The 24,902-nt window shown below is 33.1% G+C and overlaps 4 protein-coding genes across 4 annotated transcripts in view; 1 reads left to right on the top strand and 3 right to left on the bottom strand.

The window, feature by feature from the left end:
* Positions 1 to 1,527, top strand: part of LOC120626632 (aminopeptidase N) — a 38,115-nt gene extending 36,588 nt beyond the window's left edge. The window contains exons 12-14 of the mRNA XM_039894252.1: positions 285 to 428; positions 508 to 586; positions 1,125 to 1,527. Of these exons, the coding sequence (XP_039750186.1) occupies positions 285 to 428; positions 508 to 586; positions 1,125 to 1,289 (388 nt within the window). The 3' untranslated portion in view covers positions 1,290 to 1,527. The remainder of the gene's footprint in view (positions 1 to 284; positions 429 to 507; positions 587 to 1,124) is intronic.
* Positions 1,528 to 7,488: 5,961 nt separating this feature from the next.
* Positions 7,489 to 12,793, bottom strand: LOC120626436 (facilitated trehalose transporter Tret1-2 homolog). Its single transcript, XM_039893961.1, has 4 exons — positions 12,670 to 12,793; positions 11,653 to 11,741; positions 9,120 to 9,258; positions 7,489 to 8,765 (listed from the first exon to the last, which is right to left on the bottom strand). The coding sequence occupies exons 1-4, from the start codon at positions 12,791 to 12,793 to the stop codon at positions 7,489 to 7,491; spliced, it is 1,629 nt and encodes a 542-aa protein (XP_039749895.1).
* A 3,374-nt stretch (positions 12,794 to 16,167) lies between these two features.
* On the bottom strand, positions 16,168 to 17,735 carry LOC120626435 (facilitated trehalose transporter Tret1-like). The gene is made up of 2 exons (XM_039893960.1): positions 17,648 to 17,735; positions 16,168 to 17,426 (listed from the first exon to the last, which is right to left on the bottom strand). The coding sequence occupies exons 1-2, from the start codon at positions 17,733 to 17,735 to the stop codon at positions 16,168 to 16,170; spliced, it is 1,347 nt and encodes a 448-aa protein (XP_039749894.1).
* A 2,674-nt stretch (positions 17,736 to 20,409) lies between these two features.
* On the bottom strand, positions 20,410 to 23,854 carry LOC120626434 (sugar transporter ERD6-like 9). The gene is made up of 3 exons (XM_039893959.1): positions 23,804 to 23,854; positions 22,090 to 22,228; positions 20,410 to 21,689 (listed from the first exon to the last, which is right to left on the bottom strand). The coding sequence occupies exons 1-3, from the start codon at positions 23,852 to 23,854 to the stop codon at positions 20,410 to 20,412; spliced, it is 1,470 nt and encodes a 489-aa protein (XP_039749893.1).
* Positions 23,855 to 24,902: the final 1,048 nt, after the last annotated feature.

Raw genomic sequence — 24,902 nt, 5'->3', positions numbered from 1 at the left:
ATTTGGAAAATAATATTTTTGTTAATTAATATTTTTTTATATAAAGGCAGGAATTATGTTATTTTTAATTTCCAACCATTAGCTTTAGCTGATTTCTCTAATAGAAACAAATTTGATGGTGAATGCTTAACCGATTAATTCTGCTATAGTAAAAATAGTAATTTAAGAAAAACTAAACTAAAAGGTAGAAATTATTTTGGTTTTTTTTATACCAAGCGTGTTTTTCAGTTTTTGCAACTATTGATTTTTATATCATTTACTCAATAATATCTTTTTTTGCGCAGATATTTGGATTTATCACTCCGGAATGATAGCGGTATTCGAAAGCAAGACACTGTGAGGGTGTTCTCAGCGGTTGCAAGCTCTTCTATCGGGGAGCCTATAGCATTCAACTTTGTTCGCGCCAACTGGCAAAGGTTAAAAGATTAGTAAGTATATTTATACGTATTCAAATATCCAAAATACTCGAGTATAATTCTGTGATAACACGTCTTATTTCTTTTACAGTGTTGGGTCTGTATCTACATTAAACTCGATTCTAAAAGTGGTTACAAGAAGACTGAATCAAGCTCATGAGTATGAGGAGGTAACATTGATTTTCGGCTTTTATTTAATATATGCTTGGTTATAATTCAATGGCATCGTTCATCAGATTTGAGTTGATAATAATGTTCACGACAATTGAAGACCAAAATTTTTTTTAAAAGGGTGTTTACTCAAAAATTTTTTTTAAAAGGGTGGTTTGGCATGTTGGACTACTCATTGTGAGAGGAGATCCGTCCTCTTTGGTGGGCCGGTAATGGGTTGATATGATGATGATCTTTTTGAGTTTCTTAACATTCATAGTGCGATTGGGTTTCTTACCTTAAAAATTCAAAATTCAAAATTCAAAATTCATTTATTTCGAGTAGGCCTAATATAAGCACTTTTTAAACGTCAAGTCTGTCTGTTTGTAGTGATTCTACCACCGGTTCGGAAGGTTAAGTTACTTATCTTAAGTTACTTATCCTAAATGACACCAGTAACAAATTTAAAAAAATTTCATTAAAGCATTGGGTAGTTTAAATATGAATATTTTGATCGGAAAATTTTCGTGCTTTATAAAATATATTTTATCTTCACAGCTGAAACGATTCGTGTCAGAGTCTTGCAGCGACTTAGGCAGGCCAGTACTGCAAGTGCTAGAGAGGACGGCTGCCAACGTTCAATGGATGGAACAGAACTACCAGACAATCGTCAAGTGGCTTTTAGCTGTAGATAAATCTGCGCATAGGGTTACTGATGCGTGATTGATAAATTAATGATGTATTATTTCCACACAATAGTTAGGGTATCGGCCTTAGCATCTACATATGTACAAACTTTATCTACTTCTTATGGCTCCTAAACGTCTCTCTATACGAGTAATATTAAAACTTTGATTAGTTAAGTGGCAAAAAGGGAATGCTATGTTAATGCTCGGTTAAGTGATCAGTGATTCCTCAGTGCCCGAAGACCAAAGTCTTCGAACAGAATCATGGTTACTACCTATAGGCCTCATAAGAAGGCTGGAATGAAGAGAGCTATGCTCGGAGTAACTCTACGTGATCAAATCAGAATTGTGGAGATTCGTAGAAGAACTAAAGTTACCGACATAGCTCAACGAGTTGCGAAGCTGAAGTGGCAATGGGCCGGGCAAATAGTTCGGAGAAAGGGTGGACGTTGGGGTCCCAAGGTGCTGGGATGGCAGCCCCGAACTGGTAAGCGCAGTGTTGGTCGACCCCCAACGAGGTGAACAGACGACATTAAGCGCGTCGCAGGTAGCCGCTGGATCCAAGCGGCACAAACCCGTGGAATTTCGAACTCCCTAAAAAATACCTATGTCCAGCTCTATCGGTTGAAATTATGTTGATGATGATGAAGTGATCAGAAACGAGAGAACATAACTAAACGAGTTTTTTGACACTACGATTCTCTTCTCAAGTTGCTGTATTGAATGAAATGTAATATCGTGAATAGAAAAGTCATGGACGAAAGTGGTTATGACCTTCATACATAAGGAGCATTGAATGAGAAGGAGACAAGTTGCGAAACTAAAGTAGCAATGAGTAAGGTACATAGCTCGGTGAAGAAGGCTGGGGTTTTTTTTTTGTTCTAGCCACAAAGTAAGCGTGGTTTGTGTTATGGGTACCAAGATTTCTGATGAATATTTTTTATAAGTAATATACATAAATACTTATAATATTCAAATAAACTCCCAGACACTGAAAAACATTCATGAGCATCACACAAACATTTTCCAGTTGTGAGAATCGAACCCACAGGCTTGACTCAGAAAGCAGGGTCGCTGTCCACTGCGCCAATCGGCCGTCAAATGTAGGTAACCATTAGTAAGGTAGACTACATCAATAGATTCACAGGGTGCCATGGCGATTTGGTATCAGTCGCGACTCGTAAGTCGACCAAACTTCGACCGGGTTACTGACTTAATTATTATTTTATTTTCAATATCAAATGTCAGCAATATTGGTTTTTAATTCGCTTTGATTCAACTGAATAATCAGCGATGGAAGCAAAATTGTCGGCACATCTGTAGATGCTAAATTTTGCCATACCATTTTACTAGTCATGTCATTACCAATCACTGATTTTCTATCAAATTTAATCATAACTATTCACATCAAATTATACGTCACAAATTAATTTATTGAAATACTCGTATGTAATTTGGCAATCGTGAATGAATAATAAATTTTATATATTTGAAAATTTTCGGGTACAATATATTCCAGACCTGCAAAGAAGACTTGATTTTACCTTTCCAAAAAAATTATGATTTACAGCAAAACATCTAATGAATATTATATACAAAACCTGAATAATGTGTGAGGCTTATTGTAAGGAAATTTCCAAAATTATCTCGAAGCTCGAAGGTCTTCGAATTTAGCTAAAATAATTTACTAGTGAATTTTAATGTTAAATATAAAATTGTAAGCTATAACTGTAGAGTTAGTATCTGGAGTTATACAAGTAATATTATGTTGCAGATTTATTAATATAACTCCAGAGATACATTTCAGAGATTTGCGTACATACATATGTCAGAGGACTTTAAACCCATATCAATCAAATCATAGGGATAATGTAACTGGAAACATATTGATGCCGATTCTGTTCTCCCAAATCTCTCAGTTCAAACAAATTTGGGAGGTCTAAAGGGTGTTCTGTACTTTTATGTTCTGTACTTTTGACAAATAATAATTATGTTTATGGAACAAATTGTAATAATGTCAAGTATTTTAAAAACCCATTTATTTTAAATTTGATTATAATAAAGCACAACATCCTTGCTCCAGTGTTCAAAGAATGCAGTTAAGTTATTTGAAAATACATCAATGTTGCCAAATAATGAAAATAGTAATTACGTTTAGATAAAATTTATTTATCTAAGTTATTATTTATTTTGTTGTAATTAGATGTAATTAAATTTACATTTATGTAAAGTCTCTTATTGAATAGCATAGATTATTTTTAATTTTATAGAGTAAAAAAAAATACCAGTCTTTTTTATATTTTCCCCTGTTTTTGGCAGGGGAACATACATAAAATATTTAAAGTAATTAACCAAACCATGTGCGTCGTTGAGGTCAAAAGGCCACCTCCTCAACTCTGTGTTTCAGTACCATGAACGATATAAGACTAACAATGTGATTCCTCCTACTGAATAAATTGCTTAAGCAAATCGACAGAGAAATCGGCGCGTTAGTGGGAGAGCGTAACGATGCTGACAAAGTTTTGTTTTACAATATGCAATATGTTTTTATTAGAAGGCTACTTTTTAGGCATCTAGTAACATAGTAAAATATATAACCATCATTGTCAGCCTTTTCACGTGTAAAGACGAGATGGTTTAATAGCATAGACTGGTGGGTTAATTGCTGTAACGCTTCTCCAATGCTGCTTGGCGGCCAAGTAAAATTTTACTTATACCATATCGATAACATATCGACTGGTAAACACCAGACGAACAAAGATTATAATACCCCAATTTTTGTGTTGGGGTTAGTAAAAATAGTTTTTACTAACCCCAACACAAAAGTTATTGTTAAAAATAGTGTTTCTCAATTTTCTTGTTACTCAGCCTATGCACACGGTCTATACAGGTGATGCCCTAAGCGAGCAAATTATATAAAATGGACAAAATTTCCAGTTACGGGTTATAAAAACTTAAGGTTGGGCTATGTATACCTCATTACTGCAAATTATTTTCGACTAAATCATCGTCAAATACATACATACGTGTATTAGTACGTAAGACTATGTAATAATATATTAGCGAAACTACGGTGATGCACGCTCCGTTGTCAAGCATTGATAGAAATAAAACAATTTGTGGACCTAGATGCGGGTCACACACAGTATAACTTGAAGTTTTTCAAAACAAATGACGTGAAGCGGGCTTCCGCAGCGCCCGCGTGTTTGGTGCAATGTTAAACTAGGCGTCATCTGCGCGTAGAAAATACGCCGTGTACACAGGCATTAATGTGAATTAAGTTAGACGTGAAATTATAGAACTATTTCACGTCTTACTCCAAACTACTCTATGAATTAGCTAATTATGTAAATAGTAAATAATATGCCTGCAGTAACAATGTATTCTAATATTATCGCATAAGTGATTTGTAAAACTTGTAGACCATAGTTATTTGACGTGTATAGTACTAGTTATTATGCAATTTCTATTTCAAAATACATAAATTTAAGTTTTTCGAATTTTTTATTCATTACCACCTTTTTCCCCGACCCTTTGCTGGATTTAATACTTAAGCTGAATTAAGATAATAGGCATGATGACTAACAAAGAATCCCTATAATATGAAATGAATGAATGAATTAATATACCACCACACAAAGTACATAAAAAAAGAAAAGTATAACAAAACAACGTATACAATTTGGCCTTGGCTTTGTATACAATTTGCCAATGGCAAAGAAAACAAATGTAATATTTTATTTATTTAATGATATATTCATGTATTATGAAAAACGTTTTTTTTTATATTCGAAGTAAGATACTCGTAACTGCACAATATAACAACCCATGACGTCACGTCAATATAAACACAATTGTGACCGCTTGAACTTCGAAAATCTCTGCGGATATCAAGAAATTGTGATTTCAAATAATCGGTTGCTAAGTTTTTTGTAATATAAATAAGCTATAGTTATGGAACAAGGAATCATCATCACATCAACCCATTAACGGCACTACAGAGCACGGGTCTCTTCGCACAATGTGAAGGGGTCATGGCCGTAGTCCACCACGCTGGCCCAGGATTGGTGGACTCCACACACCTTTGAGAACATTATGTAGATCTCTCAGGCATGCAGGTTGCCTCACGTTGTTTTCCTTAACCGTTGAAGCAAGTTATATTTTAATTACTTAAAACGCACATAAATTAGAAAAGTTAGAAGTGCGTGCTGGGATTCGAACTCGGCCCTGGGAAAATGAAGTCGAGCTCCTATCCAATGCGCTATCACCGCTTCTATTTTTAAAATATAATTTGCAATTTATATCAACAAAACCTAGCAAAAATAAGATATTTTTTTTGATTTATACTGCCCTATGGTGTTATGGGTGAAATTATATACACTTTATAGCGTAGTTTTTCAAAAAAAGTTACCATGCCTATAGTGTGTTAATTACCTAGTTGGTTTAGGGGTTATCATCTTTAACTAGGTATTAAGAAGTTTTCGAGGAAGATTCGATTTCAGCTTTTTGCTAAAATTGTTCGTTATTCTACTTTACAGTTCAGCTGTCCTGAAGCTGATTAGCACCGAAAACGGTGTTCTTAAACGTATGCCCGTCGAATGATCATAATATAATCTTACAAGTGTTTTACTCTTTGAATTACAGTAATAACGTAAATCTTATTATTATTATTTGATTTAAATACTTGATAAGAATTTAATTAAATGAACATTGTAAAGACATAGTTTTTAAGAAATCAAATTTGCATGCCAATCTATGGCGATTTTAGCACTAATATAATATTGTGCCTACCAACTATGTAACTCAATCTGCAAATAAAGAAATTGAAATTGAAATTGAGATTGAAATTTTCTTTGTAGTACGAGCCAGTAGTAGTAGAGACTTTTATGACAGAGCTCGTTGGAGGAAGTAAGCATTGTTGCAATGCTATGTTCTGGTCTGAAGGAAGGGCGTGGTAGCCGGTGCTAATACAGCTACGACTCAGGTAGATGGACAGAAGGCTGCACGTTGTATGACGTTTTTTTGGCAAGCCCTGCGTAGCCTAATTCTGATTACAGACGATGTTTGACTATCTGCTTTTTTTTTTATTCCACTACAAGTTAGCCCTTGACTGAAATCTCACCTGAGGGTATATGATGATGCAGTTTAAATTATTAGCGGGCTAACGTGTTAGCCAGTATGGCAGTTATATTAAAGCCATAACCCTAATCAATTTTCACGCAACATCGTACTGGAATGCCAAATTGCTTAGCAGCACGTCTTTGTCGATAGGGTGGTAACTGGGCACGGCAGAATTTATAAATTCAGAAATTATAAATTCCCGAATTGCCCCAGCCTGGAATCGAACCTGAGACTTCCAACATAAAACAGCGCTCCACGCTGCGCCCGGTTAGCTCGGCAATTTAATATTATAAAAAAAAAAATATGTCATTTACGTAGGTACTTACTGTCATAAGATAACGAATCATAATCCTATAATGTCCAAAAGTTGAACATCAGTATCAACCTATAAAATTATACACAATAATGATTATCCATTACGATAAAAGATAAAGGTCAGATATTGCAATTGTTCCGATTAGAAATTAAAAAATAAAGTAATCCAGTTTGTGGGATAAAGGCCGTCCAAATCGTCGCCTTCAAATACCAAGGTAAGTGGTAAATTAACCTTTAATAGTAGGTATATAATATATTCCAATCGTTATTTACTAGTAATAAATGGTAACAAATATAGCATTAAGCCAATAAATAAAAATCAATTCTTATTAAGTTATATTATACAATCATTGTCCTTCTTAATTATATAAATGAGAAATTAATTATGTAAGCTTAATTCTAAGTAGAAAAAAAAAGAAAAATAATACATTTTCATATTTTATTTTCGGTTTAAAGACATTTATTCTCAAAAGAAACAGTTTCACTTAATGAGAAATTAAAATTAACATAAAGAAGTAGTAATATATTATCTAGTTAGTGAGATACAAAACAAAACAAAAATAAAGAAGGTGGGCAGTTTATAAAAAAATAAAACAACGCTTTTTTAGCTTATTTTTAAATTATTTAAAAGATTTCTCGCAAAAAATCTCTTTGGGCAGACTATTGTATAGTAGTGCTCTTTTCATCGTTAAAACGAATAACATTTTAAAATCTTTATCTAAATTTAAGGCAAATTTTATCCAAAATTTTCAATAATTAATTTTATATAAAATTATCCCAAACTATTAATTTCGTTACCATTATGATATAAATTCAGGTTTATTCATTGGAAATAGTTCTGTTTTTACTGTAGCATTGTGATCTTTTAATATATATTCTTGTATCTCCTGAATTGTTTTATCTTTTGTTTCGGGCAAATATTTATATGAAAGTAGTATGAATATTGACTCTGACACAGCATAAAAAAGAAACCCTCCATGTGATCCAGTAAGTTTAAATATAAGTGGTGAAATTTTTAGTACAGTTGCAAATAATATGTTGCCCATAAATGAAAGGCAACATATGAAATAGCTTCTATATCTTAATGGTGTTAATTCCGCTAAACAGCACGTTGATAGCATTATCGGTCCACAGCTAATAGCTATTGAAAAGCCGACTAAAAAAAACAAAGTGATATAATTATTCTCTGATAAAATATTCAAATTGATCAAGTATAAGTAAAGTGATAAAACATAAAGGAAAGTAACTCCCGCAGTAGCAAAAATAAGTAGCTGGTTTCGACGTGTTATGAATTTAGATAATGCACACCCTAAATACATGCTAACCACGGTTACAGCATCTATTATCAGCATGGATTTATATGCCATTTCTTCACTAGATGTGATTTTTTTTATAATATCTATAGCGTACACCGAACAAGCTACCTTACCTGCTAAATTGTACAAACCTATTGGTAAACATGCATACGCAAGGGGCTTAAAAAACTCCGAGCATCGTATTATATTCATGATTTTAATTCTTTGCATGTTTTTTAATTGCACCTTAGTTTTATTATTTAAATGTACTTTTTGTGAAAAAATAAGCTTTCCTAATTCTTTTTCCGCGTTGTCATCTGTACCTTTTAGCCATCGATGGACTTTGGTACATTCATCAAAACTTCCTTTTGTAGCCAGCCAATAAGGTGATTCGCAGCAAAAAATAGATGACAAATTGTAAAAACCACAAATAAAAATGACGATACTAATGTTTCTCCAGTTGTAGAATGTTCCAATAACATTCGAGACCCAGACTCCCCAGTAAAATGTAGCTGCTTTGATATTAAAAAAGATACCTCTGTATTTTGGTGATGTATACTCAGACATAACCATTAGAGTGACGGTTAGTACTGATGCTACTAGCATTCCTTGCATAGCTTGACTGATAATAAGTTCTTTAACATTAATGCTACAATAAAAGAAAACATTTCCTATTAAAACATTTAAACTTACTAAAACCATAAGTATTTTTCGTCCAAAACGATGAGCTAAACAAGGCAAAATGAAGCCCCACGGAACCGCGCAATACGCAGATATAGAAGCTGGAAACAAAAGAAAAATGGGTATTATTAATGCAAAAAGTTAAGATATTTAACCAATTCATAGTATAATCCGTCGAATATAATTATAGAATATTATATAGAATTATAGATATAGATCGTGTATACTCTGGGGAGGGTATACTAGATTCTATCTACTTAGTGCAATGTCAATGCAATGTCTTACCTTACGGGTCCCGGGAAAAATCCCATGCAAACGAGAGATTTTATAGATGCCAGTTTAGGAGCACCCAAAACGAAGGCAGCATTATACTTCAATTGAATACATCTCGCAAGGCTAAAATCAAGCCTAGTATATATCATTAAAAAAAAATATTGAAACATAATGTGACTTACATAACCAAGATGTCAATTCTAGTGTTACAACATTCGTTGAATTAGCTTCTTTTGTTATTTGAGGAATAACTACTGTAGGTGCACCCATAAACAAGCCAAAAATGAAAAAATTCAAAACAACTGAACTGCATGAAAAAAGCTGAAACAAATATCGTCAATGTCACATTATTTATATCAACAATCAGTTAGCTTACATCGGTGTAGTTTAAAATTCCATTGATCTTTAACGACGTCATAATGATGTTCCAAAATTACACAGCACATTTCACACCGGAGCATCCTCAAGAGATTTTGACATCACGTTTACAATTTAAGACAAATTGCTTAGCGTTTTGAAGTTGGTGGAAATAATCTTAAGGGGGTTTCTTTTCGAAGTTCCTATTGTTTTTACATTTATCTATCTGCACTACAGCAAAACGCTGCACAAAACGCATCCTCACGAGGTGTTCAGGTGATATCATACGGGTTTATACGGGCATTTCATGCTATTCCGTTCTGATCCAGGAGTGGCGTCCTTCGGTTAATATTATGATATTGATAAAAAACTAGGTTAACAAATAGGAACTAAATAAAATGATTACCTGTCTTAAGAAGAAAATCCCATATTTGGGTTTATTCTTTATCGTCATAGTCGTAGAATAGTGACGGATCTGATATTTGTTAAACTTTACAGGGCAGCCATTTTAAGTTTTTTTGTTGGTTTTTTTGACATAACTTTTTTAATTCTAAATCTGTAATTATGAAAATTGGAATACAAGCAAAAAATAGGAATTGTTTTAGAATAGAATAAAAATAACAACTTATAATTATTTAGTTTTCCAGAAAAATCACATGCTTCATTTTACTATGGACTTAACAAAGTCACATAGTATTATCCGATATTGTTCGTCGTAAAGTTACTGTTCAAAGAATGATGGATGTTACTTTCCGATAATGTTCTATCAACTTACTGAGTAATATTTTGGCGGATATGTTATCTGTCATATTCTATTTTGACCAGGTGGACTGTTATTAAATAGGTAAGTTGATACGATATCAACTTACCTATTTAATAACAGGTTGGGGTAGGAAGAGTATCTTAAATAAAGCATACAATTTTGGTTGTACTATTTTTAATCGGTATAATAAACAAAAAATACTTATCAGAAAACTTAAACAATAATCATTTCTTTGCTTAGCTTTTTAAAATCATTATCTTACTATTAAAATAAGTAACGGCATTTATTGTACTGAAAATATCCTAAAATAATCTTATCAGAGATCAAAATAGTAACAATTAAGCAAACAATGTATTGTTTAATATTAATAAAATTAGTAATCAAATGGTAACAATAATCTATTGCACAATTATCTAGTCCGATTTCTTGTTATTATCACAAACATTACGTCCATGAGTTAAATTTCTCAAAAAGTTGTGGTATTTGGTAGGTATTATTGAGGAATCGCAAAGACTAATAAGATCCTTATATTTTTCATTACTGATTGGAATTGGACGCATATAGGCTTTGTGTAAGGTTGGAGTATTGTAATTTCTAGTCTCCTTTCGAAGTACTAGTGTCATCATCAGATAAAGCATATTTACCGTATTATATTGCTCTGAGTCCAAATTGTGCTTCTTTTATGCCAAATAACTTTTTTATTAGCAGTACTTTTAAACAAGTTCTTTTTTTTTTAGCTGATCTTTAAAATTAAACACTAACGACTGATTTACATCGATAACTTCAGAAGAATCACCTTAGCCCAACGTACAAGTAACTTCCATTCATCTGGTGAATAAATTGTTTTATGATCAGCAGCCCTTTCTATTACACTGTGGATAGAATCCCCTCGTATTGGGTGTGTCCTTTTTCAAGGAATCTATGTGTTATATTTATATCATGTTCTTTAGCTACATGAGCATTCATAATAAATACTATGCGATTTCGATTCTGGCCAGCGCAATTGTCTGTCCAGAATCGAAACTCTTTTACACCCTTCGATGCGAACTTCTTTATGAAATCTTGCTTCCATCATTTTTATCCCAATCTGTCCGAACTATCCTTTCACTAATCGAATATATACTTAAAAACATGATTTAGCAAACCTCTATTATTGATGAGCCCTTTGGCAAAAAATATTTGTAAGTGAATTGACGGTTATGCTTTAAATCTCATTGAAGACCTCCATTCTCTTTTCTTCTTCTGTTTTGTAGTATAATTCGTAACAAGCAACCATTGTTTCTCACGATCACCTAATTACCAAATATTTTCAAACGCATCCTATCTTTTTTCGAAAGTCAACATAGTGTAGTGGCCTTGCACGTGTAGACATTTATGTCATTTATGTCTACACGTGCAAGGCCTACCTGTGGCTTTTGCTGGAACAACAACGCGAGGAGTATTCTTTTCCTGAATTAGTTAAACACTTTCTCTTAACTTCTTTCCAATAATTGTAATTTCGGACACGTTTTTTACCTGTACATCGAATAAAAGGCGCTGAAGGCACAGTCGCTATAGTCACACTCGTGAGTGGAACAAAAAAAAACGTTACATACTTCACAATGGGTTTTTGCTGGTGATGGCATAGGTGTATGTCTATCGTTGTCAACAGCTGGGGTAATCGGTTGTGGGAAAGGTAACAGATCTGATATTAAGGTAGAGGTATTAAGAGGGGTTAAAAATAAGCTGATATATGAAAAGGACACGACATCGTGCTGATTTTCTGACGGGAGTAAATATGGTGACGATGCATTTTGATACACGGCCACGAAGGGATCTTCTCTAAAAACACAAGAATATGATGGTATGGATGGTGATGGTATGGATGGATTCTTATTATTTTCATCTGTTGATTTTATTATTTCGCCTGTTCCGTGTAAGTCGTCTGAAAAGACGTCCTCATAAATGTCATTCATTTTTTATAATATTTTGCGTGCTCCTGGGGGTAGTGGCGAATGACATTCTGAAAAGATATCAGTATGTATAAAAAATTTAGGTTGATATTAATTAATATCTGCAGGTCAACGTTTACTTCGTTGACTTTAAACAGTATAACCGATTCACACTAAAAAGGATCTAAAGAATGAAAATAATGAAATTTTCTTTATTTTTTTTAAACAGGTTAATTATAACTAAGATCAGATTATTCATATATATAAAAAATTATTAAATATATACAAATAATCATAGTTTTTCAATAGAAAAAAGGCGGAAGTGAATTTGGTACTAAGAATAAAGTGGGATGGTCAGATACGACCGTTAGATAAAAAAGCGTGTCCACAGAATATATTCGGTTGTAATCACGCGTCACTATCACGCCCATAGAAAAATGTAGTATAGTTACATGCAACTTAAAAATTAAAATTATTAAATATAACATAAACTCAACAGAATATTGTATTTTTATCAGGTAGCAAATATTATTTTTATGCAAATTTAAATTTAAATTGATTTATAGTTTTCCGCAGAAAACCGACGGATAGTCAGAACCAACGATATAATTATTTACTTTGAAAAATTATGTACAATATAAGAAAAATAATACCATGTTAATACATAGTTTATTAACTTACCTGGAGTACCAGGTATACTGTTATCCTCACCACTGCACTCTTCATGAGTAAAATTCGTAATTTGTATATTTTTGCTACTTTCTTCCACAAGTGTTAACATAAGCGTTGATCGTCCTGTTTTCATTGTGGCACACCTTATAAAATTGTATGTAGAAAACTAGGCCCTCATTAATTAAAAAACAGGTCAACTAAGGAAAACTGGGAAAATTGTTTAAGAAAATTGTAATCCGGTGCAACGCGTGGGCAAATTCAAAGAAAAGTGGCGATTGCGCAGATCCGTCGGGAGCGGGAGGGTCGGCGGGAGATCCCCGCGCGACGTACAAAGACGAGTATACACAAGCGTTATTTTACTACGGGCGCCTTTCAAATCCGTCAGTTTACCGACTGATTATTTCGGAAAACAAAATACATTTAATTTTTTTTTTGATGCAGTAATATTATTTCGATAATGTAGAATCCAAATATGGTAAAAAGTGAATTTCATATTTTTTTCAAAACCGACATTATTCTACGACTATGACGTTATATCCTTCTCATCACATAGCAGTTCCATTATATAACGCGATTATTTCATACGCAGCTACGTTATTGCTCTGTTATAATTATCAACAAGTGATAAAACACAAAATACAACGTAAAATACAAGTACAATGATACAAAGTATCAAAGGTTCACTATCACATAAACCTGCTTTAAAATAAATTAAAAAGGTATTACGTTGCACAAGCAAAAGTACCCTATTATGCCCATATATTATATATATACACACCCATACTAATATTTTAAATGAGAAAGTATGACTATTTGTTTTTTATTTTTTGTATTTTCGGCTCAACCGCTATGTCCAACCTTGAAGACAATTGGCTAGCATATATCCTGAGGTTACTTTTTCTTCCATCAAAACGAATGTACTTACCGATTCAAAAACCAATTTAAAGTAAATTATGTAGGTCAACGGTTAATAGAAACTTAAATTATAATTATATTAAAAATAAATTTAAATAAAATACATATATTTTTAATTTTCATTGTGTTATTCTCTAGTTGCTGATGAGCATTGCTCCAAACGAAAATCACCTGGTTATTGATGTTTTTTTCTGTGTCTATTTTATCTGCAGTGTAGTTAGCGATATAGATGGACACAACCCAGTGCTACCTATACTTACCCCATCAAACGTCTTCTTTTCTGTTTTTTTTTCATCTTTCCTTTAATCATGAGCTATTCTAAAAAGTGCTCGCGTTTTTGAAGTACAACTTCTTTAAGCGCGACTAGGAAGTAAGTCCGATTTTTTTACGGAAATAACGCCTACGTCAGACGTCTGTCTAGTTTCCGCTATATAAATATAATAATTTGGATCGATCGTAAGTACATGTCATATACGCTTTTTGACTTATACTACAGCTAGTGGCAAATATTATAATCTATTAAGATTATTTATTTCCAATGTTTTAAAACGGATCAATTATCGTTACTTTTATTATAAATAAATTATTAATACATTTTATACGCTTTCATCAATAAATAATAATAAAACTTTTACTACAGTTGCGTGTAAAGGTTACACGCACAGACTTTTTTCTGGCCAAATAACCAAGATGCTCAAATGTTTTCCGTATTTTGGTAGATCGCCGTGTTTTCGGTCTTGCGGTGACCCTAGCACCAAACGTCAAATTCGTTGTCCTTCTTCATCCTATGATGAAAGTGTTTTATAGTGTGCTACCTACATCTTTCAATATTTTCGAGGACATAAAACGTTGTTGCAAATCCACATGGGACGACGAACTTTTGCTTTGAAACGTCCGTTATTGCTGATCTTGGAATCCAACTAAATTAGGTCTATCGCATCAAGAGCAACTTACGGAACGACACAAGGTGCCACCTATTGACACCTCCATAGGATTGCCATCAGCTTATTGCGTAGTGTTATGGATAAGTCCATTTTTTTAAACTGATAATGCAAATAAAATAGCGGTCAGTAGCTAACAGTCTGATACGTATTAAATTAAGTGTGTATAGAGTTTTTTGAGTCCATGTACATACAGACTATACATACAAAGAGTTGTGTTTCTAAGTGAGTTTGAAGCCGAGATATTTCATAATGATCTTTGTAATAGCAAAGACAGGCTAGGTCGCTGCGGCGCGCTAAATGTCGTCAGTCCACCTCGTTGGGGATCAACCAACGCTGCGCTTACCAGTGCTGGGCTGCCATTCCAGCACATTGGGAACCCAAACATTCTTTCTCATATTAAGATTTCCTTTCTCCAAACTAAGTTTTATTTGTCCCAACAGAATTATTGATTTGGACAGCAGTTCTGTGCAACAACAATTATTCAATTCTCAAATTATATTCAATTCAGAAAATGCAAGAGCACGACTCAAAATATACTTGCTACAAAAAACTTTATAAATTCCATTACTTCTATAGTTTTGCAATAAGCAAAATAAATATACAACGACAATACACATCTAACACCATCTTTATCACCTTCCATCATTGCCACCTAGCCTCAAAGTAAGCGTAGCTTGTGTTATGGGTATTAAGATCGAGCTTCTGTGCGCGACTTCGTCTGCGTAAACTACAAAAATTGACTTAAGGAATCAGGATAAAAGGAAGAATATTTTATTCTCCACGTTGCATGGCTACATGCATGCCAAATGTCATCCAAATCCGGTTCAGCCGTTTTTTCGTGATTAAGTAACAAACATCTACACATTCTCATTCATAATATTATTATATGAAATAGGATATACAGAAATACTTATAATATACAGATAATCACCCAGTCACTCAAAATCATTCATGTTCATCATCCAAACAAGTTGTGGGAATCGAAACCACAAAAAGCAATGTCGCTGCCTGCTGCGCCATTCGGCCATAAAATTGTAATGCCAAAAAAAGTAAAGATTGAAATATATATATATATATATATACTTAAACATAACTGAAACGGGAAAGAAAATAAACCAATCATAACAGTTATTTAATTCCATTTATAGATTTTTCAAGACAGTTTACTAAAACTTAGTTCAATAATTCAATTATGCTACAATATATGTATTTGTCCACACTAAACATAATATATTAACAGATTATTATTTATGCTAGGACTTTTTTCCACGAACATCATGCTACTTTTCCTTTTTTTTAGCTGCTTTTGGTTTTAGCTGCTGGGAATGCAATGTATAGTTATCGTTTACCAACGTAATTTAGCTGTCTACGTGCAACATAGCCATTCCATCTGATCGGAAATCGTATCATTAATTTAGAAAGACCGGAATTTCATACAATGTCAATATGCTCAATACACATTCTAACGTTTTTAGATTATGAATTTCTGAGATAGATCGGTAGGAAAGACACTGAGGAGTGTTCTATTGTCTGGTTTATTTAATATTGATTGAATTATTTCTCTATCTTTAATCATTTGATTACAGTTAATAAAGGATTTACTGTAAAATACATCTTATTTTAATAGTGGCGAATACTTTGATGTCTGTTACCGAAGGAGTTCTGTATTGACTGAAGGATTCTGAGTAACACCTTCTATCAAATCCTGTATTTCTTGAATTGTTTTATCTTTTGTTTCTGGCAAATATTTGTATAAAAGATAAACAAAAACGTTTGCTGATACGCCGTAAAATAGGAACGCTCCATGTGTACCACAATGTTCAAAAACTAGCGGTGAAACTTTTAGTGTTGTCGCAAAAGTCGTATATGATAAAAGTCCAAGACAACAAACAAAATAACTCCTGTATCGTAATGGTGACAACTCTGCTGAACATGTAGCTGAAAGAATTATTGGTCCACAGCTAATGCTTATTGAAAATCCCATCAAGAAGAACAAAGAAACATAATTGTTGCCAGATAAAATATTCAATTTAATCAGATATAAGTATATTGCCAAGATATATAGGAAACCAACTCCTGTGGAAGAAAAAATTAACAATTGCTTTCGACGCGTTACTATTTTACATAATGCACATCCTAAGTACATACCTACCACAGTCACAGCATCCAATATAAGCATTCCCTCGTATGCCATTCGTTCACTAGATGTGATCTTTTTTATAATATCTATAGCATACACAGCGCAAGCTACCTTCCCGGATAAGTTGTACAGAAATATTGGTAAACTTGCATATGCGAGAGGCTTATAAAAACCCTTACTGCGTATAACATTTAAGATCTTATCAATTTTGCCACGTTTTGCTCGCTCACCTAGTTTTAAATTTAAATGTTCCTTTTGTGACGTAATAAGCTTTCTCAGTTCATTTTCTGAGTCTTCATCTGTGCCTTTAAGCCATCGGTGAACTTTTGCACATTCACCAAAATGTCCTTTTGTCGCCAACCAATAAGGTGATTCGTAGTAAAATATGCACGATATTAGATTGTAAATAGCACAAACAAAAATAACAATGCCAATGTTTTTCCAATGAAAGAACGTTCCAATAGCATTTGATACCCAAACTCCCCAAAATAATGTAGCACTTTTGAAAGTTAAAAAAATACCTCTGTATTTAGGCGAAGTGTACTCAGACATAACCATGACGGATACTGTTATTGTTGCGCCTACGAATATTCCTAACAAGCCTTGACTAAGAATAAGTTCTTTGATGCTATCACTACAATAAAATATTATATTCCCAATTAACACATTAAGACTAACTAATATCAAAGGAATTTTTCTTCCAAAACGGTATGCTATCATAGGCAAAATTACTGCCCAAGGAATCGCGCTGTAAGTTGAAATAGATGCTGAAAATAAAGAAATTAAATAAATTTATAAGCAAAAAATTAATCCAGTTAGATGATATATCGATAAGCTTCAATTCTTTTAAAAAGACACAAAGAATTGCTTATAAAATTTTCGCAGTAATTTACCATAGTCATCAACTTAAACCGTTAATTCAAAATACTGTTAGAATAAAAAAAATGCTATGCAAAAAAAAAAAATAGGTTTTAAAGGACGATCTTACACAACCAAGATGTCATCTCTGGTGAAATTATAGCAGTTGCATTTGCTTCTTCTCTTAATTGGGGAATAATAACAGTGGGTGCGCCCATGTACAAGCCAAATATAAAAAAGTTCATTATAACTGCACTGCATGAAAATAGCTGAAAAAATATTTATAAGTTAATTATTACTTTAAAATTTATTGCAGGTATAATCCGTACTAATATTATTAAAAAGTCTGTCTGTCTTGTTATTTCTACCTATTTCGGCTCAACCAAGGCCCCAATCTTGATGAAATTTGGCACATATATAGCTCGCATCCTATATTTTTATTCCGGAAAACGTTTCCAAGGACTTATAGAGATATAATAATTTTATATGCTATTCATTTCCATGAAAGATTTCTTAATAAATATACACATATAAAAACATTACATTCAATAGCGGAAACTAAAATAGTTCGGAACTCGGTCCTCCCGAAATGGAGGCCGAACCCCTAAGTTTTTAGGACCTCGGATATCACCACTAAATATGTGGACATTACTCAAAAAAAGAAAAGAGTTCACCTGTCTGAAGAAGTAAATCCAATAACCAGATGTTTTTAATTCTTCTTTTCCCATATTTGTTAACTTGACTCCGTCTTGCTTAACTATGTTCAATAAAACTGTAATTTGTATACTAGGGTAGTGGAAGCGATAACATCAATTTTAAATGATTATCAAACCTCATAAATACGTTGTTAAGTATGTCAAGAATTTAAAGCTACTTATGGCAAAGAAGAATAAAAATACATAAAGTAACTACTTTATATACCTAGATAAGCCGTGATAGTCTAGCGGGTCAGGCTCAGGCTTCCCTGTTGGGGCGACCGAGTTCAATTCTTGGGATGCACCTCTCCTCTTACTATTTCGGAGTAATGTGCGGTTTTAATTCGAGCAATCGCGAGGAAACCGGCATGCCTGAGAGTTCTCAATAATGTTTGAACGTCTTTGAATGTGGGCTGGTATATACAACCTGTAAATGAAAACCAAAATAAAAGTATACCGGTTCTTAGTGTGCTGCCTCTTAAAATTATCCTGTGAAACCGAAAATATAATAATTTTTGAGTAAATCACTACCATAGTTTTTACTGAAAGAAATCACATAAGATAGATCACATGAAAAATCCAAATCATGTGACTCCCGTTACTTTAATAGGTACACGTCGCGTATCGTAGGTACTATGTGCATGTCGGTCTTTTATCTTCACTAGGGTTGTCATAAGTAAACACTTAGAATGTATTGAATTCGTTTGAATGGAAAAATAAATATGTTTCTTTTGATTTAATATCTTTACAGGTTGATTCCTTATGAAATATATTTAAGCATCCTTCACTAATATTTCGTAATTCTGTTATACGTTGTATATGAAGATAGATAAACTAATATGTTTAATTTAGTGTAATTTGGCGTAGAAGACCACGCACAAGGTAATGTTCTATTCCGTGTTGTCTAATAATTAAAAATCCTTACATAGTTAATTAAAATTATAATAAACAATTTATACTCTACTATATTTTATGGTTTTTAAGTGGTTTTGCCACATGTATTTGTGAGCGTAGTGTAGTAGGTTTTATCAAAAACTTACATAATTTAAATGAATATACGTAATATAATAATAAAAAATATACATAATATATGGACAATTACATTTTAATACATAATTAACATACAAAAATAAAGCAACAATTTCAATTGCCATCACTCAAAGAAAGGTTGTAGTCTTTCAGACGACTATTAAATATAGGAAGGGAATTTCCTCTACGATTGATTACGAAGTCGTGATATTTCATAATGAACTCAATAAAATCCAAGAGCAAGACATTTTGATATAATGACGTCGTCATCATCATATCATCATATCATCATATCAACCGATAGACGTTCACTGCTGGATATAGGGTTGAGCTATGTCGGTAACTTTAGGACCTCCGGGTGATAGATACGGGGATTCTGTCGCCCGTCGGAGTTTGGTCCTCGAGTTGAAAGGCATACCCCGTGTTCCTGGTTTGCCTTCGGTGGTGTTCAGCAGTATCCAAAGTTGTTACAGGGAAGTGCCTGCCTCAGTAGGCACCGCTGACTGGGTTGTGGTTGTGTGCGAAAGCGTTCCCATGACCCAGTTACCAGGCGATGAGTTGGAACACCGTGGGGTTTTAGTCGGTAAGAGTCCGGCATAACCACTGCGCCTCCCCGTGGTGTAGTGGTATCCACGAGGATTTCCCCACGAAAAAAAAAAAAAAAAAAAAAAAATGTCGGTAACTTTGGTAATACTAACGTAAATAAAAGAAAATAAGACTTAACCTGTTATTTAATCACAACTTATTAAATTTTACAAGGCAACAGCTTATGTATAACTTAATTTAATAATTCAACGATGCAAACAATATTCTAAACATAATACTCCAACAGGTTATAAATGAAAAGCAATAAAATAAAACTACTTTGAATCCTGCAAGTTAAGTTTTATTTCGAGATTCATACATATTATTCATGAACGAGATGCACAAGTAACTTAATCTTAGTTTTATTATTTTTTTATTTATTTAAATCCATAGTATACTTACAGCTAGCCAAAACGTATACTAAGTCAGTTTCAGATGTACATAACAAAAATTATTTTTATCAATTACTTAATTACAACTAGATGTAATGAATAAAATCTGCTAAATCTATAAATAAATCTGCTAAATCTGTAAATATGTCTATATATGTTGGTGCTGAGCAATCAGATTATCAAGCAACGATTTATTGCGGAGTATTTAAAGGCAGGAGTTCTTTTTTAACTGATACATTTTGAATAACACCTGTTATCAATTCATGTACTTCTTGTATAGTTTTATCTTTTGTTTCCGGCAAATATTTATATAAAAGACAAATAAAAACATTCGCTGACACAGCGTAAAAGAGAAACGCACCATGTATATCAAAATGTTTAAAAATGAGCGGGGAAATTTTGAGAGTCGTCGCAAACACTATGTTAGCTAAAAGTGCGAGACAACTGACAAAGTAACTTCTGTATCGCAATGGTGACAATTCTGCAGAACAAGCAGTTGCAAGAATTATGGGCCCGCAGCTGATGCTTACAGAAAACCCCGTCAGCAATAACAAAGCAACATTATTATTCTCTGAAACAACATTTTGTTTTATCATGTATAAGTAAATTGATAACATGTATAAGAAACCCACTCCCGTAGAAGAAAAAATTAGCAATTGTTTTCGACGTTTCATGATTTTACATAATGCACATCCTAAGTACATACCAACTACAGTCACAGCATCCAATATAAGCATGCCTTCATATGCCATTTTTTCACTGGATGTGATTTTTTTTATAATGCTTATAGCGTACACACTGCAAGCTACCTTACCTGATAAATTGTACAGTAATATCGGTAAGCTTGCATACACGAGAGGTTTATAAAAACCCTCACTTTGTATTACTTTTAGGATTTTGATAGTTTTGCTTTGTTTTTTTATCTCATTACGTTCAGTTTTAAAATTTAAATGCTCTTTTTGAGATAAGATAAGCTTTCTCAATTCTTCCTCTGAGAGTTCGTCTGTACCTTTTAAATATCGGTGAACTTTTGCACATTCATCAAAACGTCCTTTTATTGCCAACCAATAAGGCGATTCATAGTAGAACATACAAGATATTAGATTATAAATACTGCAGACAAAAACTACGATGCCAATATTTCTCCAATGAAAAAACGTTCCTATAGCATTTGAGATCCAAACTCCCCAAAAAAATGTAGCCCCCTTGAGGGTCAATATAATACCTCTGTATTTAGGTGCCGTGTACTCTGACACAACCATGACTGTAATTGTCATTATTGAACTTACGAACATTCCTAACGAAGCTTGACTTAATATAAGTTGGTTGATACTGGTACTACAATAGAATACGATATTCCCAATGATCACATTGAGAGTAATCAAAATCATGGGAATTTTGCGTCCAAAGCGAAATGCTATTATAGGCAAAATTACTGCCCAGGGAATTGCACTGTAGGCAGAAATAGAGGCTGAAAATAAATAAAACAAACGATTAAACATTTTATTCGTGCAAAATTAAAGTAACGAATGACTGGAATACGTTTTACAATTTATGGCAGTAATTTAGAAGATCAAAAAGTATTTTGAGAGACATTTCATTTACTACTGTCATAGTGTAAGCAGTTATAAAGAACAATTTGTTGAATTTGTATAGTTTGCTAAAGTTCATTATATTAACAACGGTTACGTTAAGAGCTTAAAATACAGAAGTTACAATGTTATTGTGCAATTTTTGGTGTATGGAAAATATCATAAAGATACCTGATTTAGGAAATTTTAAATAACGTTACTAGATTGTCGCAGTGAAACTCGTAAAAAACTCCATTCGATTGAAGCCAAATGTAAATAGAGTAATTAATATGACCTTACACAACCATGATGCCATTTCTGGTGATACGACATCTGTTGAATTTGCTTCTTTCCTTAATTGCGGAATTATTACAGTGTGTGCACCCATATATAAGCCAAATATAAAAAAGTTCAATACAATTCCGCCGCATGAGAAAAGCTGTAAAATATTAATTTTGCTGTTAAATATGTGTGGTGGCGGCACATCAAAGTTAAAAGTCAAAGTCATACATTTATTTATCTAAATAGGCACGTAGGCACAAAAAGCCAAATTTATGTATACTTTTATGCGTACATAAATTAAAAATATGTACACAGTAATGATATGATGGCGATAAGTAAACTTAAAACTAAAGCTACGAGGGTTCCAAACGCGCCCCGGTGTAGGAAGAAGCCCACACCAAACTTAATCGGGATCAGAATTCTGTTGTTACAACTCCTTCTTTGCCTGTGAGTATTGTACGAGGCTATAAAGGAAATATAATGGAGAACGGGCATCAGCGTCCTCTGTGGAACTACTATCATCTGAATCTAGTGATTATGAGAAAACTCTTTCATTGGAGAGGTCTTTTGTCCAACAGTTGGAGTGTGTGTGGACTGTGTTATAGGATTTTGATGGTTTATGAATAATATTATATCATAGGAGAAATATTTTTTGCATTGAATGCTGTTAAAATCGCAGTGTATAGGGATGCAGTATTAAGAATTATATGGATGTAGAGGCAACTAATTTAATAATTTAAATATAATTAAATATACTACAACAAAACACACAGCGCCATCTTGCCCCAAAGTTAGCGTAGCTTGTGTTATGGGCACTAAGATATTTGTTGAATATTTTTATGTATATAATACTTATAATATATAGACAAACACCCAGACACTGAAAAACAATCAAGTTCATCAGACAAAAATTTTCCTGTTGTGGAAAACGAACCCATGGCCTTGGACTCCGAAAGCAGGGTCGCTGCCCACTGCGCCAGTCGGCCGTCGTAATGAATGTGGTCGAAGTTAGTACTTGAATGTTTTGAAATAGTGTTACAGCTCAGATATTGGCGGTGTTTTCGAATTGGTGCCGCGATAAAGTTTGCACTTATTTTAGGATTTCATACAAATGGTAAATTATAAATTCCTTTCAGTAACAAAGATTACATATCTAATTGCTTTAGACAAGGATGAAAGGTAATTTATTATTTACAAGAAGATGCGGAAAACTTCACATGACATAAAATTAAATTAAATTATAAATTTAAAAGCCCCCAACGCCAGTTGAGCCCTTTTATTTGATACCCATATTCAGCGAGCAATGAAATAAAAAATTCGCCATTTTGTGGTGGCGGCCATCTTGGATTTGAAATGTATCGTACTGTAAAGAATTCTACTAGTCAAGCTCTTTTATTTGATTCCCATTATGAGAGTTGCGAAAAAATATATAATCGGCCATTTTGTCGCGGCAGCCGTCTTTTACCGATTTTCATCAAACATAGCAAAGGACACTCGACTTATTCACCTAAACCGCTGCTGAGGCAATCAAAATAAATAAATATCGAGCCATTTCCGATTTCTTAAACACGAGGAATACACAGCAAAAGATATAATTAATTAAATATATATGACTATCTGTAGATAAATCGATACATTTATAAGTGATGATGATATCGAATAAATAATAAAATAAAAAAATAGATTATGAAGTAGAGTCAGAAAGCTTTTGGTAAGATATGAAAAAGTTTACCTGTCTGAAGAAATAAATCCAATTAACAGATTTATTACTTTGATCGTCCATGATATTATACGGATCCGAAATCTGAGAACTAAAGAAATTAATATTTCTTTATAAAGGAATTCCTTCCCGACAATATAAAGTCAAATGTTATTATGTACTAAATGAACTTCGCGATAACAGCAATGGTAAATGAAAATAAGATCCATGAATACGATATATTTAATTATAAAAAAAATTAAAACCTGTTTGAAGTAACCACTGAAGGTACTTGAGATATCGCTAATCTTTTTTAGGGTTACGTAGTTTAAAGAGGAATATTCAGTGTATCGCTGTCACAACCGGTATTCCGGAAATGTTGTTTCCTGTACATGTTTGACGAAAACACACTTATATTTTATAGGCGAAAGTTTGTCTGTCTGTCAGTTGTATGTATATTGGCCGAAAAATCACGCTGAGTCTACTGAATAAATTCAATTTAAACTTAGCATGGTATGTGCTCATACTTTTTGTATGAAATACAGCACAGTTGCTTTTGGAGAGGGGGTGTAAGTTTTTGACAATTTTAAACCATGACTGCGTCAAATTTAAACCTATTTAAATAACAATTTTTTACTTCATAGGTAGGTGTATCAGTTTAGTTTTGCCTTAATTTCATTTAGATCTGATACGATATGATTAAATTATACGATACGGTTGGGGATATAGGGCAGAACCCTCAGCGGGCAAGGTTTCACTTAAGGCTTGACGAACAAAGTCAAAGTCAAAGTCAAAAATATCTTTATTCAAGTAGGCCCATGGCAAACTGGTTATGAGTATAAAGACTTAATGTCTGTTATCAAGTACCTACTGAAAAAACCTTAAGGTTACTGTCAAGGGCTGCGGATAAGGAGCTCATTAAATTTAATCTTACTAATTACTTTAAAAGTACACCGATTCTGATCCATATTAATATATCTGTAAATTTCAATCTATTACCTTAAAAAACATTACATTTATTTGCGGGTGTACAAACGGAGGTTTAATGGAAAATTAGAAAACAAGCATAAAAAAATACTATTCATTTTATTACTACAACTTTTATAACGATGTTACGGAGTATAAATAATGA

This window comes from Pararge aegeria, chromosome 9 (assembly GCF_905163445.1).
Source record: "Pararge aegeria chromosome 9, ilParAegt1.1, whole genome shotgun sequence".
Lineage (NCBI taxonomy): Eukaryota > Metazoa > Arthropoda > Insecta > Lepidoptera > Nymphalidae > Pararge > Pararge aegeria.
This window is presented reverse-complemented; position numbering and strand designations above follow the sequence as displayed.

Excerpts from the sequence above, each read along its gene's own strand:
- LOC120626436 (XM_039893961.1), bottom strand. The coding sequence starts at position 12,793 with ATGAAAACAGGACGATCAACGCTTATGTTAACACTTGTGGAAGAAAGT. Across the intron at positions 11,742-12,669 it reads CAGTATACCTGGTACTCCAG|ATCTGTTACCTTTCCCACAA; the intron begins GTAAGTTAATAA and ends CCTTAATATCAG. Across the intron at positions 9,259-11,652 it reads CAGCAAAAACCCATTGTGAA|CTTTTTTCATGCAGTTCAGT; the intron begins GTATGTAACGTT and ends TATTTGTTTCAG.
- LOC120626435 (XM_039893960.1), bottom strand. The coding sequence starts at position 17,735 with ATGGGCGCACCCACTGTTATTATTCCCCAATTAAGAGAAGAAGCAAAT. Across the intron at positions 17,427-17,647 it reads AGAGATGACATCTTGGTTGT|CATCTATTTCAACTTACAGC; the intron begins GTAAGATCGTCC and ends CTTTATTTTCAG.
- LOC120626434 (XM_039893959.1), bottom strand. The coding sequence starts at position 23,854 with ATGGACGATCAAAGTAATAAATCTGTTAATTGGATTTATTTCTTCAGA. Across the intron at positions 22,229-23,803 it reads GGATTTATTTCTTCAGACAG|CTTTTCTCATGCGGCGGAAT; the intron begins GTAAACTTTTTC and ends AATATTTTACAG. Across the intron at positions 21,690-22,089 it reads AGAAATGGCATCATGGTTGT|CCTCTATTTCTGCCTACAGT; the intron begins GTAAGGTCATAT and ends ATTTATTTTCAG.